The sequence below is a fragment of the Mobula hypostoma genome, chromosome 9 (genome assembly GCF_963921235.1).
Source record: "Mobula hypostoma chromosome 9, sMobHyp1.1, whole genome shotgun sequence".
Lineage (NCBI taxonomy): Eukaryota > Metazoa > Chordata > Chondrichthyes > Myliobatiformes > Myliobatidae > Mobula > Mobula hypostoma.
This window is the reverse complement of record NC_086105.1, coordinates 26,917,730-26,938,914: the sequence shown is the minus strand read 5'-3', so window position 1 is coordinate 26,938,914 and position 21,185 is coordinate 26,917,730. Positions and strand designations below refer to the sequence as shown.

Below are 21,185 nucleotides of genomic sequence, written 5' to 3'. Positions count from 1 at the left end.
CAATGATTAACCTAAAACTTCTCACCTGTCCAGTTTGGCTGTGAGATCACTAATTCCTAATAATAAAAAAAAGAAAAATTTATTCTAAAAAATACCATGACTTTTCCATTTCATTCTGTTTCTTAACAGATGAAAATAACTACTAAAGATACAGAGACTGGCAATGATGTCAGCCACGTACAATCTCATTCATTTCTCTGCCTTCATCCTCCAATGGCAATTATTACAGCCATTCAACTCAAAAAAGAAAATCACCTTTGAATTTATCCTCCAGAATTGTCATGCCAGTAAAACTTACAGCAGATTTCATCAAAAGCATTATTTATTTTTAAAGCCTATTTTGAATGACTTTGCTGAAGGCCTTTGGCACTGTAATTATGAAGATGACCCAAGTACCAGAGAAAATCAATAGCTCCCAATGGTCAGATTTTTATCAATTTACTAACACCATGAAAAAATATAAATTTGATTACTTGAGTTTGTTTTCTATCCTTTAAAACCAAAACTTTGAATAATTAATTCCACTAATATTGAAGTTTTTGCTGAGCAATATAGTACTTAAAATATCATATTATAAAAAAGCAAAATATGAAGCTGTATTGAAATCTGCAAATAGAACAATAAATTCAAAGCTCTGAAAGCTTGTAGGTCATTTCAAGTTCAAGAATGTAGTGTGGGAGGTATGATTGGCAGGAGGATAATTGAAAGCCACCCACTACCTGTTTATTAACTCACATATTGTAATTGCTAAAGGCAAGTATCAACTAGTACCTTTCAATAAATGTACTGTTTGTTACAATTTCTGCAGGGGCATACAGTTCTTACTTTTGAATGACTAACCTTTATTTGAGTTAATTATGACCTGACATTTGAACATGCACAAATTAATTTTGCAATTTAAGTCATATTACACTGTGATATACTTTTTTCCATAAAGATGAAAATACAAGCCAGTATAATACACTATATACTTTCAATAGGTTTATTCAATATGTAAAAAGCAAATATATTTTGTTGTAAGTTTACACTACCAGCTTTTCAGAGATTTAACTTTGGCTTCAGCACCAAGATTCATCGAGAACCTTTCAAACATAAATTTGCAAAATATTCATCACAAAGTTCTGCTACTGATTTTTTATTGGCATTCAATAATATCACAAGAGCAGTAATGAAAAACATTGTTTTTTTCCTTTTTTCACATCTAGCATCGCTGTTAAATTTCAATCAATTTGTTCTAACGTGCAGATGTTTGACAGTATGTAGTTGTAGGATAAGATCTCCCTGATCCCTGAAGGCACCAATTGATACTATCCCTCCTTTATTTATGCCTAATCCTCAAGGATGATAAACCTGACCTTAATAAAAATGTATAAAAGTTGACTTGTGGTATAGCTTTAAGCAACTTATCCAATTAAACTGTTAAACAAGTGTCATCTATTTGCAAGCAACAAAGCACAGACTAACTGGCAATGCATGTCTCAATATTCATCCAGATAATTTATCCATACAAGGTGCTTGTGTTAGCCATTGTCTTGCGAAGCTAAATTTTTTTCTAACATGAATAATAAGATAATTAAATCAATCTGTCATACTGCTTATTGTCACTCTAATCCTAAAGGTACATCAGCACAATTTCTTGTTGTGTTAGCTCCTGGCTTTGATTACTTCCATTGATAAAATATGTGCTAGTAGACCACAGAGGAAATATTCTGCTATGTAGGTGATACTTGCGAAGTAATTACAGACATATTATTCTTTCTCCTGATACTATAATGAACCAATTCTCATCATGCAACTCAAGCGGTGAGATTCTTACTCATTAGCAAGTTTGAAGTGGGTGAATTTCAAATGAGGTTGAAGATTTGCAAGCACCTTTGTTATATTCATGGCCACCAACCTAGGTAGACAAAATTTAGAGCCATCAATGTCACAATCTCATAGAGCAGGAATTCCACAGCCAGAAAGATAATCTAGAGCAGTCCATTCACTCTGTCTGTACCCATTCTACCTACACAGACATTTTGTTTGGATTCACAATAAACACAAATCGGGGCATATGTTGGCTATGATTGGAAAGTAATTTCTCCTCTTCATGATCAAATGTATCAGGTGTTATTACATCAAGGTATCTAAACCCAATATACTGCCAAACAATTGTAAGATATATGTACTTATGCGGAGTTATGTGAAAAGTATGTTTGTTGTTTAAATAGAATTAAATATGAAAAACCTAATTTGATTTGGTTGGTTATGACTCGGTATTTAAACACGTGCCTCCACACTCCATGTTTGAACCAGTGACGTGGATGTGTGACAAAGGACAGATTTTCAACCAGCAGGCGTGTGGATGCAGACCAGCAAAGACAAGGGCTGGAGGCTCCCCAAGGTCAGCGAAACCACCCCCCCCCCCAAGGTCATCAAGCCCCAGGACTGGAGGTCTGTTCAGGCAGGAGGGATGAGGGCCAGTGACCCACTAGGTACGCAAGTTGAGACCTAGAGTTCGGGGTCCTGACATCTTGAGTTCAGAGTCCCATTTTGGGATCTAAACTGAAGATCAAAGACCAAAGGTCGATCAGAGGTCTGGAAGTCAAAGCTCAGTGTCTCAAGTCCGCGAGTGGAGGTGGCCTGTGCTGAGGTTGGAGGACCGTCTGTGTGTGAGAGTGGGTGGATGAGTCGATAGGAGATAGGAAAGTGGTTTCCTTTTGCTCTTGTTATTTTGTTGCTGTTGTTCTGTTGTTGTTGTTGTTGCTGCTGCTGCTTATGATGTTCTGCTGAACATGGTGGGCATGCTATGTTGGGACTGGAGTGCGTGGCAACATTTGTGGACTGTCCCAGCACATCCTTCGGCTGTTTCGGTCGTTGCAATAAATGATGCGATAAATAAATGAATCTGAATGCCGATTTACTTAATCACATTGTCAAGGTCAAATCCTCGATGGAAGAAAATAAAGAAACAATTCTCAAAGTACAAGTTGAAGTTTGCATTTATTGTCATTTGTAGAAATATATCTGTGCACAGGCACATAGCATCTTCCACAACATTCAGTAAGTCCCTGGAACCATAAGGCTGCAGTACCACTTGCTACAATAACATGCCACATCCAAGATCCTACAAATATATATTTTTAATCCCTGCTGCTTTAACTTGTAATACATCAGCTTCTTGAAATTGAATGATTCCATTGCTTGACTTAGATTTTGTGATAGTAAGCCTATGACTAGTGGTGTAGAGTTGGGATTAGTGCTGGGATCCTTACTGATTTTTTACATGTAATAGTGATTAGATAGATAAGATGGATAGGAAGGCATTTGAAATATTCGATTTCATTATTTAGAGCACAGAATACAAGAGCAGAAAGGTATGGTACAAAAAGTCATTAATTAGATCACTCATCTAACACCGTGGGCAGTTTTGGTTGTCACATCATGGGATACAGAGGATAATCATTATAATATTGTCTGGGATGGAGCATGTCAGCCATTAGAGACTGCATACACTGGGATCTTCTGTGTGTGGAGTGGACGGAGAGATGACCAGATAGAGGAATACAACATTATCAGAGGCACAGATGGGTAATTAGTGAGAAACTTTTCCCCACAGTAAAGATGGCTATGACCAGAAGACATTGATTTATTTTAAGCAGTATGAGATTGAAGAGAGATTCATGGAAGTTTTTTCATCCAGAGCATGTTTGGATTCTGGAACTCGCTATCTGAGGGGTTGTCAGAGGTCAGTACTCTCACAAAATTTAAGTACTTAGATAAGCATTTGAAGCATCAAAAAAGCAACAAGAGTTTGGAAAGGGATTAGTACATTGTGGGTTGAAGGTCCTGTTTCTGTGCGCCAACGCTAGATATGATTCAACCTACAAAATTGTAATTACACAAGGATTACTGCATAAAATTGGACCAATATCCCCCTCTAGTGGCAACAAATGACAATTCATAACAGCATTTGACACCATGAGGAAATAAATGCATTCAGCTAATGGAAGAAATAGCAGAAATCAGTAAATACTTTCTAAAATCCCTTCACAATAAGCCTAGATGTCATAATTTCCCCAGGTATAATCAATTCAAAAGGGCAAGCCCAAAATTTGTCCAAACTGGAAATATATTACATACATTCAGGACTCCAAGGATGAGACTTTTTGTTCAAGCTAGGAAACAGCAATCCTTGGAATGCTTGAAGTAAAACTGTTGCAATCATTTAAGGAATAATTTGATGGAGCAATAACATTGAAAGTGCAGTGGGTTTTGGATTTTCAATCATTGAAATAGATTACATATCCAAAATTCACAAAAGCCTACATCAGGATTCTTTGCCACTTTGTATTTATAACAACAGTAATTTGGAATGGTCCTGCTAACTCATACTACCATCTACTCTGCCCCTATACTTGATCACAATATTTGCTGGTTCTTGTTAAAGAAATAATTTAAGCATGTGATAAATATTAAATGCAAAAAAACACAAGTTTGAAATGTTAATTCCCAAAGGTAGACCAAAAATTTATACCTGTATTTTATAAAACATGCATGCATCCAACATATTGCTTTCATTCAAAAACGTCAGTTTGAAATAATGTGATTAAATACAAGAAAAAAATGTCCAATAGTTGAAGGGTGTTGTAATCAAAACACAGAAGCAGACATTTTTTTCTATGTTATTCCACCACCTCAACTGATTTTTGGTTCTTAAACAGGAGGAGCATTTAATGGGGGGAAAAAGGCATTTGTTCCCATCTACAAAATAAACCAGACTGTGTAGTACAGATGTGATGTCAACTCCTCCTGGTAAGTCAGAACTCATCCTCTCCCAGCTGCTTACAAGATAGGTGGCAAGGTAGCATAGTGGTTAGCGTAACCCTATTACAATGAGAACAATCGGAGTTCAATTCCTGATGCTGTCTGTAAGAAGTTTTCCCCATGACCGCATGTGTTTCCTCTGAGTGTTCCAGTTTCTCCCACATTCCAAAGACATATAGATTGAGATTAGTAGTGAGCATACTATGTCAGTGCCAGTGCCCCCAGCACAGATTCAGACCGTGTTGGTCATTGACACAAATAGCACATTTCACTGTGTGTTTCAATATTTTGATGTACATGTGACAAAGAAAGAAAATCTTTCATCTTTAAGATCTTTTCTTAAGGAAGAAACCCAATTTGCAACATAGGTGATGTAGACCAGGGTCCAGAGAATACAACAAAATATGGGGATCTCCATAAAATTGAAAAGAACGCACAACGGTGCAAGTTTCAGCCATATTATGATAGGATTTGATCTGTTATTAATGCAGTGTGCAAACATTGTAGAAGTGTATCTTTTCATGCGATTTGCTATACAATTGTACTTTAATGGAACAGGATTCTGCAAACCATTAAGAAACTCCATATTTTCTTGGTGACAACAGTGCAAGAACTATTCACACTTTGATCCATAATAGTGGATGTATTATGAAGAAAATGTATGCAATGCAAAATGCCTGCAATGTTATATATAATGATGTGAAAACAAGCAGAAGGCAGGGTCCAAGCATTCATATAGTATGTATGTACAGTATATGTTCACTTGGCATTTGTAAGATAGAAAAGTAAAACTCAAAAGACTGATTCAATTAAAGATTGATCAGAAAATGAACATAAATAATTCCCATGCAACACACAAGCACACACAAAATGCTGGAGGAACTCTCTAGGTCAGAGAGCATCTAAGGTAATGAATAAACATTCAATGCTTCAAATTGAAACCCTTCATCAGGACACATGGGAATAATTCCCATATTTTTATTGTGAAAGAAATCTATCGGCTCTGACCTATCGTAGATTTTCTGGTTGTATTGCCCACCAGACAACACAACCAGACACCAAAAAACAGGACTACTTCATAAAGTAAGCTGTGATTATCCTTAGAAAGCTAAATCTGCAAGATCATAACCTGAGTAATTTGGAATCCCATGTTGAAGAATGTAAAATGCAAATGACTTATATTTCTTTTGGCCAATTCCTGACTTTTCTTCCTCCCTGCTTGGGCACTTTGTTTCTTACCTTCCCACTTTCCTCCCTCTTCCATCTTGTCACTCAACCGCATTGAACCTTAGCATTGGCATATCAAACTACAAAAACGCAGGACAAACTGAATTCATGAGAGAGTCCAGAGGGTACGAATCATCATTTAAATCTGGCAATGACCTCAGTTGAATGCAGTAGTGAAAGACTGCTCAGAAAAAGTTACGGCAACACACATCAAAGTTAGTTCTATTACACACCACTGACATGAATTCGCCATTTGTTCATTTGATGAGATTATGATTTTCTACAAACTGCAAAGTCACATGAAATCACTTTAAAGCACAAGAACTAACATATGATTGGACGACCGCTCCAAAGTTTGGCTTTATTAGTACTATCAGATCTCTTCTTAGACCCTATTAAGATTCCATTGAATTGGTAATATGACCATAAGGGATAGGAACAGAATTAGGCCATTTGGCTCATTTAGGTTCCTCCATTCCATCACAGCTGATTTATTATCCCTCTTAACCCAATTCTTCTGCCTTCTTCCCATAATCTTTGACACTCGTACTAATCAAGAACCTATCAACTTCTGTTTTAAATATACCCAATGAATTGGCGTCCACATTTGTCTGTCGCAATGAATCCCACAGATTCACCATCCTCTGGCTAAAGAAATTCCTCTTCAGATTTGTTCTACAGGAATGTCTTTCTATTCTGAGGCCCTGCTCTTTGGTTCTAGATTACTCAACCACAGGAAACATCCACTCCACGTGCAGTCCATCTAGGCGTTTCAATATTTGATAGGTTTCAATTAGATCCCCTTTTGCTCTTCTAAACTCCAGCAAATACATCTCCAGAGCCATCAAATGCTCCTCACACATTAGCTCTTTGATTCCTGGGATCATTCTCCTGAAGCTCTTCTAGATGCTCCTCAATGCCAACATATTATTTCTTAAATAAGAGGTCCAAAACTGCTCACAATACTCCGTGTAGTCTGACCAATCCCTTACAAAGGAAGCATTATATCCTTCCTTTTATAAGACCAGAAGACAATAACATATAGGAGCAGAGTTAGGTCATTTGGCCCATCAAGTCTGCTCCACCAGTTCATCATGGCTAATCCATTTCCCACCCAGCCCCAAACTCCTGCCATCTGCCTTCATGCCCTGACTGATCAAGAATCTGTCAACCTCCACCTTAAATATAGCCAATGACTTGGCCTCCACAGCTGCCTGTAGCAATGGATTACACAAATCCACCATTCTCTGGCTACAGAAATTCCTCCTCGTCTTCATTCTAAAAGGGTGTCCCTCTGATCTGAGGTTGTGTCCTCGGGTGTCTTAGACTCACCCAGCATAGGAAACATTCTTTCCACACCCACTCAATTGAGGCTTTTCAACATTCGATTGGTTTCAATGAGATCACCCCTCATTCTTCTGAATTCCAATGAGTACAGGCCAATAGCCATCAGACTCTCAGATTGCTGCTGGATTACAGGAGGGGGAAATTTCTATGGTGCCTATGAGATGGCTTTTTAGAGCAACTCATGGTTGAGCCCACGAGAGAATAAAGTATTCTGGATTGGGTATTGTGCAATGAACCAGAATTGATTAGCGAGCTTAAGGTAAAAGAACCCTTAGGGGCAAGGATTGAATTCACCCTGAAATTTGAAAAGGAGAAGCTAAAGTCAGATGCATCAGTATTACAGCGAAGTAATGGAATTGCAGAGGCATGAGAGAGGAGTTGGCCAGAATTGATTGGAAAAGAATGCATTGACGACGGCAGAGAAACAATGGCTGGAATTTCTAGAAAAAAATCAGAAGGCACAGGATATATAGATCCCAGAGAAGAAGTAGTATTCTGAAGGAAAGATGACACAACTGTGGCTAATAAGAGAAGTCAAAGCCACCAAAAAAAAAGAGAGGGTATTTAATAGAGCAAACATGCAAAGTTAGAGGGTTGGGAAGCTTTTGAAAACCAACAAAAGGAAACTAAAAAACGTCATTAAGAAAGTGATAATGGAATACCAAAAGACCCATAAGACATAGGAGAAGAATCAGGCCATTCAGCCCATCAAGTCTGCTCCACTATTCCATCATGGCTGATCCCAGATCCCACTCAACCCCATACACCTGCCTTCTTGCCATATCCTTTGATGCCCTGACCAATCAGGAAGCGATTAACTTCAGTCTTAAATATACCTACAGACTTGGCCTCCACTGCAATCTGTGGCAGAGCATTCCACAGATTCACTACTGTCTGCTAAAAAAAATTCCTCCTTACCCCTGTTCTCAAAGGTTGCCCCTCAATTTTGAGGCTGTGCCTTCTAGTTCTGGATACCCCCACCACAGGAAACATCCTCTCCACATCCACCCTATCTAGTCCTTTCAACATTTGGTAGGTTTCAATGAGTTCCCCCGCATTCTTCTAAATTCCAGTGAATACAGGCCCAAAGCTGCCAAACACTTCTCATATTTTAACCCCTTCATTCCCAGAATCACCCTCGTGACCCTCCTCTGGATTCTCTCCAATGACAACGCATCCTTTCTGAGATATGGGGCCCAAAATTGTTGATAACACTCCAAGTGCAGCCTGACCAGTGTTTTTAAAAGGCTCAACGTTATCTGCTTACTTTTATACTCCATTCCCCTTGAAATAAGTGTCAACATTGCATTCACCTTCTTCACCATAGACTCAATCTATAAATTAACCTTCTGGGAGTCTGGCACGAGGACTCCTAAGTCCCTCTGCACCTTTGATCTTTGAACCTTCTCCCATTTAGATAATAGTTCACACTATTATTCCTTTTATCAAAATGCATTATCATACATTTCCCAACACTGCATTCCATCTGCCACTTTTTTGCCCATTCTTCCAATTTATCTAAGTCCTGCTGCTATTGCATTGCTTTCTCAGCACTACCTACCCCTCCACCTATTTTTGTATCATCCGCAAACTTTGCCACAAAGCCATCAATTGCATCATCCAAATCATTGACAAACAATGTGAAACGTAGTTGTCTCAATACTGACCCCTGTAGAACACCACTAGTCACTGGTAGCCAAACAGAAAAGGCTCTTTTTATTCCCATTCACTGCCTCTTGCCTGTTAGCCGTTCTGCTATCCATTCCGGTACCTGATCAAATGCCTTCTGAAAACCCAAGTAAATGACATCCACTGCCTCTCCTTTGTTCACTCTGCTTGTTACTCCCTCAAAGAACTCTAACAGGTTTGTCAGGCAACATTTCCCTTTACAGAAACCATGCTGACCTTGACTTTTTTTTAAAAATCATAAATCTCCAACCTCTCCAAGTACCCCAAAACCTCACACTTTAATAATAGACTCCAACACTTTCCCAACCACTGAGGTTAGGCTAACTGGCCTATAATTTCCTTTCCTTTACCTCCCTCCCTTCTTAAAGAGTGGAGTGACATTTGCAATCTGCCAGTCCTCCGGAACCATGAAGAATCAAGTGATTTTTGAAAGATCATGACCAATGCATCTATCTCTTCAGCAACCTCTCTCAGGACTATGGGATGTATTCCATCTGGTTGAGTTAGTCTAGCACTTTTTCCTTTGTAATAGCAATGGGGTTCACTCCTGCTCCCTGACACTCACCGACTTCTGGCACACTGCTAGTATCTTCCACAGTGAAGACAGATGCAAAGTACCCATTATGTTCATCAGCCATTTCTTTGTCCCCTATTACTACATACCAGCATCATTTTCCAGTGGCCAAATATCAACTCTCACCTCCTTAGCTTTTATGCAGTCCCCAATTTCCCTTGTCAGCTATGGCTGCCTACCTGCCATTTGAGAACTTCTTCTGTGAAACATATTTATCCTATGCCTTGTGAACTATTCCCAGAAACTTCAGCCATCTCTGCTCTGCCGTCATCCCCACCAGTATCATCGTCCAATCCTCCTGGGCAAGCTCCTCCCTCATGCCTCTATTATTCCTTTTTATTCCATTGCGATACTGACACATGTGACTTATGCCTCTCCCTCTCAAATTGCTGTTTGAATTCAATCATACTATGCTCCCTCTCAAGTTGAAGTATGAATTCAATGATATTATGATCACTGCCTCCTAAGGGTTCCTTTATATTAAGCTCCCTAATAAGATCTGGGTTATTACACAACACCCAATCTAAGGTAGCCTTTCCCCAAGAAGGCCCAAACACAAGATGTTCTAAAATCCATCTGGTAGGTATTCAACAAATTCCCTCTCTTGCAATTGACATCAACCTAATTTTCCCAATACCCTTGCATATTGAAGTCCCCCATTACAATTGTGTCATTACCCTTACTACATGCTTTTCCCTGCTCCCTTTGCAATTTCAGCCCTACATCTTCACTACTGTTTGGAGGCCCTTATATGGTTCCCATAATGTTTTTTTTAACCCTTGCAGTTTCTTAACTCCACCCACAAATATTCAACAATCACTGACCCTATGTCACCTCTTTCTAAAGATGTAATTCCATCTCTAACCAACAGAATCATACCACAGCCTTTACCTTCCTGCCTGTTCTCTCGAGACAAAGTATATCCTTTCATGGTAAGCTCCCTATGATGGCAATCTCTAATTGCGCCATAAGTTTGTCCACCTTATTCCAAATGCTACACACATTTAAATACAGCACGTTCACCCTGCATTCTTTGCCCTTTTGAATTTTGCCTCTGTGGTACAATCTAACTCTTCGCTCTGCCTGCATTTGTATCCAATCATTGGTTTGTCCTTCCTTACATTCACGTTGTACCCATCATCTCCTGTAAATCTGCTGGCTCATCCTCAGCTCTATCATATTGGTTCCAAGTAGGCTAACCAATAATATTGAAGAGGATACCAAAAGTTTCTTCACATACCTGAGAGTAAAAGAGAGGCCAGAGTGGATATTGGACCATTGGAAAGCAATGCTGAAGAGGTAGTAATGAGAGCAACGAAATGGCAGACAAACTGAAGAAGTATTTTGCATCAGTCTTCACTGTGGAAGACACTAGCAGTATGGTGGAAGTTCCAGGGTCAGAGGGCATGAAGTGTGTGAAGTTACCATAACTAGAGAGAAAGTTCTTGGGAAACTAAAAGGTCTGAATTTAGATAAGTCAGCTGGACCAGATCATGTACACTCCAGAGTTCTGAAAGAGGTGGCAGAAGAGATTGTGGAAGCATTAGTAATGATATTTCAAGAATCACTCCACTCTTCAAGGGAGATAGACAGAAGAAAGGAAACTATAGACCAGTTAGTCAGACCTCAGTCGTTGGGAAGATGTTGGAGTTGATTGTTAAGGATGAGGTCTCAGGGTTCTTGGAGGCACATGATAAAATGGGCCATAGTCAGCATGGTTTCCGCAAGGGAAAATTTTGCCTGACAAATCTGTTGGAATTATTTGAAGAAATAACAAGCAATATAGACAAAAGAGAACCAGTTGATGTTGTGTACTTGCATTTTCAAAAGGCCTTTGACAAGGTGCCACACATAATGCTGCTGAACAAGCTACGAGCCCCTGGTATCACAGGAAGGACTCAAGCATGAATAAAACAGCAGCCTATTGGCAGGAGGCAAAGAGTGGGGAAAAGGGAGCCTTTTCTGGTTAGGTTCTGGTGACTAGTGGTGTTCCACAGGGATTTGTGTTGGGACCATTTTTTTTACGTTATGTGTCAATGATTTGGATAATGGAATTGATGGCTTTGTTGCAAAGTTTTCAGATGATATGAAGATAGGTGGAGAAGCAGGTAGCTTTGAGGAAGTAGAGAAGCTACAGAAGGGCTTAGCTAGATTGGGAGAATGGGTAAAGAAATGGCCAACAGAATACAGTGTTAGGAAGTATATGGTCATGCACTTTGGTAGAAGAAATGAAAGGGTTGGCTATTTACTAAATGGAGAGAAAATGCAATAACTGGGGTGCAAAGGGACTTGGGAGTCCTTGTGCAGGATTCCCTAAAGGTTCATTTGCAGGTGGAGTCTGTAGTGAGGAAGGCAAATGCATCGTTAGCATTCATTTCAATAGGGCTCAAATATAAAAGCAAGGATGTAACATTGAAACTTTATAAAGCACTGGTGAGACCTTACTTGGAGTGTTGTGAGCAAGTTTGGGCCCCTTATCTTAGAAAGGATGTGCAAAGGAGGTTCACGAAAATGATTCCAAGATTGAATGGCTTGTCATATGAAGAGCTTTTGATGGTTCTGGGCCTGTATTCACTAGAATTCAGAAGAATGGGGGGTAACCTCATTGAAACCTATTGAATGGTGAAAGGTCTGGATAGAGTGGATGCGGAGAGGAAGTTTCCTATGGTGGAGAGTCTAAGACCAGAGGCACAGCCTCAAAATGGAGGGACATCCTTTTAGAATGGAAGTGCAGAGGAATTTCTTTAGCCAGAGAGCAGTGAATCTGTGGAATTATTTGTCACAGGCAGCCCTAGAGGTCAAGTATTTATGTATATTTAAGGCAGCTTTTAATAGATTCTTGATTGGTTAGGACATGAAGGGATACAGGGAGAAGGTAGGAGATTGGGGCTGAGAAGAAAATTGGATCAGCCGTGATGAAATGCAGAGAAGATTCGATGGGCGAAAGGGCCTAATTCTGCTCCTATATTTTATGATTTAAGTCCTTCGATCCTGGAATTATTTGTTAATCTCCTTTAAATCCTCTGCAACATCATCACGTCCATCCTTAGGTAAGGGACCCAAAACTGCTCTCAATACTCCAAGTGAGGCCTCACCAAAGGTCCCTCCACCTATCTTTGTCATCTACAAACCTGGCCACAAAGCCATCAATACCATCATCTAAATCATTGACATATAACATAAGAAGCAATTCCAACACAGAACCCTGTGGTACACCACGAGTGACATTTGCAATTTTCCAGTCCTCAGGAACCATGACAGAATCCATTAATTCTTGAAAAATCATTACTAATGCCTTCACGTAATCTACTTAGCCACCTTTTTCAGAACACTGGGGTGTAGACCATCTGATTTGGTTTAAGATGATGCTACTGAAGGTAGGCGACAGCTTACTGGCAGTTTTCAAAGCAAGAAATATGACTAAATTCAAGATTCATTTACTATCAAAGGATCTATAAATTATACAAACTTGAGATTTGCTTGCTCACAAGTAGACACAAAGCAAGAAGCCCAAAAGAACTCAATTAAAGAAAAATAAAATAAAATTTAAAAATAAGAGACAAACACTCGAGGTGCAAGAGAAAAAAAAATTAATATCATGCAGACAGCCAAAGCGAACAACAACAGCATTCCAAACCAAAATTAAGTCCTCAGATCCGATCCCTGGAGAAGCCCAGAGCAGGTCCAAAGTCTCACTTAACAGTTCATTATATTAGTGGTTATGGAGTTCAACAGCTAGGGCTGTCTTCATAGCCTCAGCACCATGGAGAGAGGAGTGACTATTGCAGAGAGCAAGTGAAATGGGTTCTCATCCCAACTGACACCCTGGGCCAGTATTTGCATTAACGCAGAAATGGAACAACAAAAGGGCTCGGCGCCCTGGAGAGAAGAGTGAAGATTGTGGAGAGCCTGTGAAATTGGCACTCGCCTCCGATCTTGGCCGGCTTATAAGTTGCCTAAACCGTGAATCGTACTTGCACTAGGACCCAGCTGCAGCAAAAGGCTCCAGGCTAGACCACACAAGCCAGTGACTCAACTTGGGCGCAAATTTCACTGCCCAGCGACTCACTCAGGACCCAGATTTCACCAGCCAGTGACTCATTCCAGGCCCAGATTCTGTCGCCCAACCCGAAGCCACTCTCAAGGTCTTCAAATCAGCTCAGCACCCAGATTGATCCAACCTCGTACCTGGGCCAGTTGAACAAGTATCAGAACTTCTCTGTCAGGGCCCTGTCTTTTCTTGGCACCCAGAGCAATCCAACCTCATATCTGGGCTGGCTGTACAGGTATCAGAACCGCATCCGCAACGAATCTGCAACGTCTCACAAACTTGGCTCATCCCCCGATCTCGACTCGCCATCACTAGCCTCATCACTGTTTGCAGTGATAACTTAACACAATATACCACATAAAAAGTACTTTTAAGTGATGTTTTAGTCAGATTTCTTATCTTTTTGACTACCAGAAGCTGTTGCCACATTCGGTAGCGCCACCTTAAGGTGAGTGAAGGTAAGGCTGATCCCAGGATCAAGCCATGTTGGTGTGGATGGAGTCGGAGTGTGGTTGAGACATGTTCAAGTGGATGGAGCGAGGTTGAGGCATGTTCAAGGTGCAGCTGGAGTCAGAGGCGGATTTGGAGAGAGCAGAGCAGAGAAAAGTTGGAGTGGAGTTGTTTCAAAGTCTGTCCACCGGGAGCTAGGTTGGAACCATCCAAGTGCTAGACCGATTTGGAAACGTCTGCCTTGAACATTCATAAAGTCTTGGCCTCCTCAACTGCCTGTGACAAAGAATTCCACAGATTCACCACTCTCCTGCTAAAGAAATTCCTCCTCATCTCTGTCCAAGAAGAACACCCCTCTATTCTGAAGCTGTGTCCTCTGATCTTAGACTCTCCCACCATAGGAAACATCCTCTCCATATCCACTTTATCAAGGCCTTTCACGATTCGATAAGTTTCAATTAGGTCACCCCTCATTCTTCTGAATTCCAGTGAGTACAGGTCCAGAGCCATCAAACACTTTTCATATGACAAGCTGCTCAATCCTGGAATCATTTTGTGAACCTCCTTTGTACCCTATTTCAGGCTCAACATATCTTTTCTAAGAGGCCCAAAACTGCTCACAATACTCCAAGTGAGGCCTCACCAGTGCTTTATAATGTCTCAATATTATATCCCTTCCTTTATAATCTAGTCCTCTTGAAATGAATGCTAACTTTGCATTTGCCTTCCTCACCACAGACTCAACCTGCAAATTAACCTTTAGAAAAGACTGCAAAAGGACTCCCAAGTCCCTTTGCACCTCAAATATTTGTATTTTCTCTCCATTTAGAAAATAGCCAATCCTTTAATTTTTTCTACCAAAGTGCATCACCATACACTTTCTGACATTATGTTCCATCTGCCATTTCTTTGCCCATTCTCCTAATCCGTCTGTCCTTCTGTAGCCTGTCTACTTCCTCAAACTACTTGCCCCTCGACCTATCTTCATATTGTCCACAAATTTTGCACAATAGTCATCAATTTCATCATCCAATTCATTGACATATAACGTAAAAAGAGTTGATCCCAACACAGACCCCCATGGAACACTGGTAGTCACCGGATCCCAATCCAGAAAAGGCTTCCTTTATTCCCATTCTTTGCCTCCTACCAATCGGCCACTACTTTATCCATGCTAGAATCTTTCCTTTAAAATCATGGGCTCATTGCTAGTTAAGCAGCCTCATGTGTGGCATCTTGTCAAAGGCCTTCTGATAATCCAGGTCCATAACATCAATCGATTCTCCTTTGTCTATCCTGCCTGTTATTTCTTCAAAGAATTCCAAAACATTTGTCAGGCAAGACTTTCCCTTGAGGAAACCATGCTGACTATGTCATATTTTATCATGTGCCTCCATGTACCTCGAAGCCACATCCTTAACAATCAACTCCAACATCTTCCCAACCACTGATGTCAAAGACTAACTGGCATATAGTTTATAGAATCTAGTGATTCTTGAAATATCATTACTGATGCCTCCATAATCTCTTCACCCACCTCTTTCAGAACCCTGGGATGTAAACCATCTGGTCCAGGTGACTTACCTACATTCAGACCTTTCAGCTTCCCAAGAACCTTCTCTCTACTCCTGACATCTGGAACTTCCACCATACTGCTAGTGTCTTCCACCTTGAGGACTGATGCAATATACTTATTCAGTTCATCCACCATTTCATTGTCCCCCATTACTACCTCTTCAGCATCATTTTCCAGCGGTCCGATAACCTCTCTCACCTCTCCTTTACACTTCATGTTTCTGAAGAAACTTTTGGTATCCTCTTTAATATTACTAGCTAACTTACTTTTGTATTCCATCTTTACCTTCTTAATGACTTTTTCAGTTGCTTTCTGTTGGTTTTAAGTGCTTCCCAACTCCTCTGTCATACCTTTGCAATTCCATTTACTTCACTCTAACACTGATATATCTGACCTTAGCTTCTCCTTCTCACATGTCAGGGTGAATTCGATCATATTATGATCACTTTCCCCTAAGGGCTCTTCCACCTCCAATCAATTCTGGTTCACTGCACAACACCCAATCCAGAATATCTGATCCTCTTGTGGGCTCAAACATGAGCTGCTCTGAAAAGCCATCTCCAACCTGATTTTCCCAATCTACCTGCGTATTGAAGTCCCCCATGACTTTTGTAACATTGCCCTTTTGGCAAGCACTTTCTATCTCCCATTGTAACTTGTAGATCACATCCTTACTACTCTTTCAGCATTTGTATACAACTCCCATTAAGTTTATTTTCACCCTTGCAAGTCCTTAGCTGTATCCACAATAACTCATTACCTTTTGACCTTATGATTCCTCTCTCTAAAGATCTGATTTCAGTTTTTTACTAACGGGGCAATGCCTCCCCCTGTCTCCCTGCCTGTTCTTTCAACACAATACGTATCCTTGAACATTAAGCTCCCAGCTATAATCTTCCTTCAGCTATGACTCAGCGATGCCTACAACATCATACGTGCCAATCTGTAACTGTTCATCTACCTTATTCCATACACTGCGCGTATTCAAATACAACACCTTCGGTCCTGTATTCACCATTTCCGATTTGTCCACCTTTTCACGTTGCAACTCATCCGTTGACTGTAATTTTGCCCTATCATCAGCCTCTCCTTGCTAGGAGTCCCACTACACATTACTTTTGTTTGTAAGCCAACTACTTCATCTTCAGCACTATTGCTCCAGTTCCCATTCCCCTGCCAAATTAGTTTAAATACACCTAATCAACTCTAGCCAACCTGCCTGCAAGGATATTAGACCCCTTCAGATTCAGGTATAACCCGTCCCTTTTGTACAGATCTACGTTCTCTAGAAATGATCCCAATGGACCCCTGAACCCCTGCCCTCTGCACCAGTTCCTCAGCCATACATTCACCTGCCATATCATCCTATTCTTACCCTCACTGGCATATGGCACAGGCAACAATCCAGAGAGTACTATCCTAGAGGTCCTGTTTCTCAACTTGCTTCCTAGTCCCTAAAATCTCTTTTCAGGACTTCTTCACCTTGTCTACCTATGTCATTGGTGCCAAAATGTACCAAGACATATTCTGGCTGCTCCGCCTTACCCTTGGGAATTCCATGGATGCGATCCAAGACATCCCTGATTCCGGCACCATGGAGGCAACTTATCATCCGGGTGTCTCTATCACACCCACAGATCTTCCTTTCTATTCTCCTATATTTATATTCTAGTCCTCCTGAAATGACTGCTAACATTGCACTTTTCTTCCTTACCACAAACTTAACCTGCAAGTTAACCTTTAGGGAATCCTGCACAAGGATTCCCAAGTCCCTTTACACCTCTGATTGCTGAATTTGCTCCTCATTTAGAAAACAATCTACCAACTTCATACGTTTTACCAAAGTGCATGACCATACATTTATACACACTGTATTCCATCTGCCACTTCGTTGACCATTCTCCTAATCTAAGTTCTTCTGTAGCCTCTCTACTTCCTCAAAACTACATGCTCCTCCACCTGTCTTTGCATTGCCTGCAAACTTAGCAACAGAGCCACCAATTCTGTCATCCAGATCATTGTTATACAATGTGAAAAGTAGTGGTCGCAACCCTGACCCCTGAGGAACACCACTAGTCACTGGCAGCCAACCAGAAAAGGCTCCCTTATTCCCACTCTTTGCCTTCTGACAGTTAAGTTCAAGTTTAACGTTATCTGACTGTACATATTTACAATTAAATAAAACAACATTCCTCCAGACCATGGTGCACCCACACAACATATATCACACACAGCACATAAACCAAAATATTGCACTATAAATAAGTTAATACAGTTCAAAATGCATGTATATAGTAAAGCACAGCACAGTAGACAGCTCACTCTCCAAGTGACAAGACCTCAGTGGTGGCAGGGTATTCATTAGTCTCACAGCCTGAGTGAAGAAGTTGTTACCCAGTCTACCAGTCCTAGTCCTGATGCTTCTGCACCTCCTGCCCGATATAAGTGGGTCAAAGAGATTGTGGGATGGGTGGTAGGGATCCTCAACAATACTTTGAGACTTTCATCTGCAACATTTCTGGAAAATGTCACAAATAGTGGGTAGGGAGACCCTGATGATCCTACTGACAGTTTCTTCCTGTCCTCTGTAGGGTCTTGCCACTTCTGTACCACACAAAGATACAGCCAGACTGGACAGTCACAGCGTTGCTCCTGCTGGAAGTTGTTAGATGGGGCAGACAGACTTGCATGCCTCAATCTCCTCAGAAAGTGTAGACGTTGCTGCACCTTCTTGACTAGTGAGGTGGTGTTGTGGTTCCAGGTTAGATCGTCTGTAATATGCATACCAAGGAACTTTGTGCTCTTCACTCTCTCCACGGCAGGGCCATCGATGTGCAATGGAGAGGTGTTGTGGGTCCAGGTTAGATCATCTGTTGTGTACACACCAAGGAACTTTATGCTCTTCACTCTCTCCATGCCAGGGCCATCTGTTGCATCCTTAGTGTTACATCTTTGAGTATAAGTGTAGAGGAAATCAGGAAGTGGAAAACATGAAGTCACTGAAAGATTATGCACGTCATATGGGTCTATATCATTTTGTCTCTTTCATGGAGCAAAAACAGAGCACTGCCCTGAAAGTGGATCACTTCTAAACTGGAGAACCTGTCTGGCTTACCTGCACTTTTTCTACAATGATTTAATAACTACTGCCATAAAAAATATCTTTATGTTTTGAGCACATATGCTTCCTTTCTCTCGTTTATGCACCAAACACAATTATCTATATCCAATAAATTTTCCTCTAAATGAATTTGAATTTCTATGTCTAAATTAAGACAGAAGTCAATTACCAAATTTAATTAATAACATGATGTCCCTCTTTCAAGCCTTCTACTGTTGGATAATTGAACAGTAAAATCGACAAATAAAGCTGTTCATGGAAACAAACAGATTTCCAAATCACCGAAGCCGCAATTCTTATTTATATATACTTTAGTAGGAAGGAAAATCAGACAGCCTTAACAATGTCCCATAATGCCAGATACATGTCAACCATTACCGTACTTACCATCCAAAAAAGAGATCCTGTGGCAAAATCAGCATAATAATCTATAGTAGATAGCACACTGAAGATCAAACAAATCAACACCATCAAGAATCTGTAATTAAAACAAAATAAATCTTTAGGAAAAATAATATAAAAAATTGAATATTGAATGAAATAATCAAGAACAAATATTTGCACAATTATGATCTAACATTTTGCATTCCACTTGTAGGACCACAAGACATAGGAGCAGAATTAGGCTATTCAGCCCATCAAGTCTGCTCCGCCATTCCACCATGGCTGATCCTGGATCCTACTCAATCCCATACACCTGCCTTCTCACCATGTCCTTTGATGCCCTGACCAATCAGTAAACAATCAACTTCTGACTTAAATATACCCACAGACATGGCCTCCACCATAGTCTGCGGTAGATCATTCCACATATTCACTACTCTCTAGCTATATAAACAAAATCCTCCTTACCTCTGTTCTAAAAGGTTGCCCCTCAAATTTGAGGCTATGTCCTCTGGCGCTGGATACCCCCACCATAGGAAACATCCTCTCCAAATCCACTCTATCTAGTCCTTTCAACATCTCACTGTAATTTTCACTTGTAATTTTTCTTTCAAACAAAGTGAATCAGCTACCTGCTCAAGTCAATTGTGAATATACTTGGGCAAGGTGCACAATAGGCAGCTAATTTTCTGCTTCTGTGTTTCGGGAAGATTATTTGCCCAAAATATGTGTGATTAGATCATGCTCATTTTTCTTAAAATTAACATTTCTTTGCAACCAAAGACACAGAGAATAGGATCACAAAATAAATATTCTAAACCTAACTTCAACTGAAAAAAATAATATTTTCCAGTCTGAGGTAACTTTAGTTCATTTTATTTGAATTAGAAGTCATGGTTGGAGATTGGGCCAATGTCTTGCAGTCAGCTCTCATAGAATGCCTGCAATTGTACTTTTGCAGCTGCGTGATTCACAATGTGCTGCTGGTATTGTTGCTGTCACCATCCCATGAAGCAAAATGGTTCACAGCAGCAACAATGCAGCTTACAGTGGAAATTTAGACTCCACCCACACGCTGACCTAACGGCTTCTTAAAGCCTTTTCCACTATTTCTATTGTGCCTTTGATGATAAAGTCAAATAGCTTTTCAATAATAATATTAATAATACATTTAATGAAAACCACAGTGTGCAAGTTAATTAAAAGCTATGATATTAATTAAAATATGATAAAACAAACTATTTCCCTTCAATTTCCTGTTCAGAAAATGTCACCGGCTCCAACCAATTGAACAGCACCTTGGTAGATGTTTCAGTTGTGGTAATTGTGTCCAACTCTTCAGCTTATATATGGAACCACAATTGGACTCCAAAATGCGCATCAGGACCATGATGTGTAGTGGCAACAATTCTGAAAACACTTAGTATTATCCAGGGCAAAGCAGCTTGCTTGAATGGCAGCATATTGACCTCCTAAATACTCATTTCCTCCTCAACAGACATATAGTGTGTAATATTCACAAATCACAAAGCAATTCTTCACTCAGAGGGTGTTGCGAGTGTGGAATGAGCTGCCAGCTGAAGTGGAGGATAATGGTATAATAGTTAATTTCATCATTTAAGAGAAATTTGGATAGGTACATGAACAGGAACAGTTCAGGGGTTATGTTCCATGTGCAGGCTGATGGGGACTACGCAGAATAAAAGTTTACTATGGACTTGATGGGCTGAAGGTCTGTTTCTATGCTGTAGCGCTCAATAACTGTACAAGACGATGCATTCAGGGGAGTGCAACAAAGTGAGAGAATATACAATAAACAGGGAGATATTAAACATCATGTAGCAACAAAAGGATATATGTCTTAAGATCTCAAAAAATAGGATAGATTACTAAGATAGCTGAAAAAAAGCAAAGTTCAAAAAGTTTAAAGATGGAAGTAAATTTATTATCAAAGTGC

At 40.2% G+C, this 21,185-nt stretch overlaps 1 protein-coding gene across 1 annotated transcript in view; it reads right to left on the bottom strand.

Annotated features, from left to right (window-relative positions):
* Positions 1-21,185, bottom strand: part of kcnq1.2 (potassium voltage-gated channel, KQT-like subfamily, member 1.2) — a 409,546-nt gene that overhangs the window by 348,560 nt on the left and 39,801 nt on the right. The window contains 1 exon segment of the mRNA XM_063059641.1: positions 19,232-19,322. Within this exon segment, the coding sequence (XP_062915711.1) occupies positions 19,232-19,322 (91 nt within the window).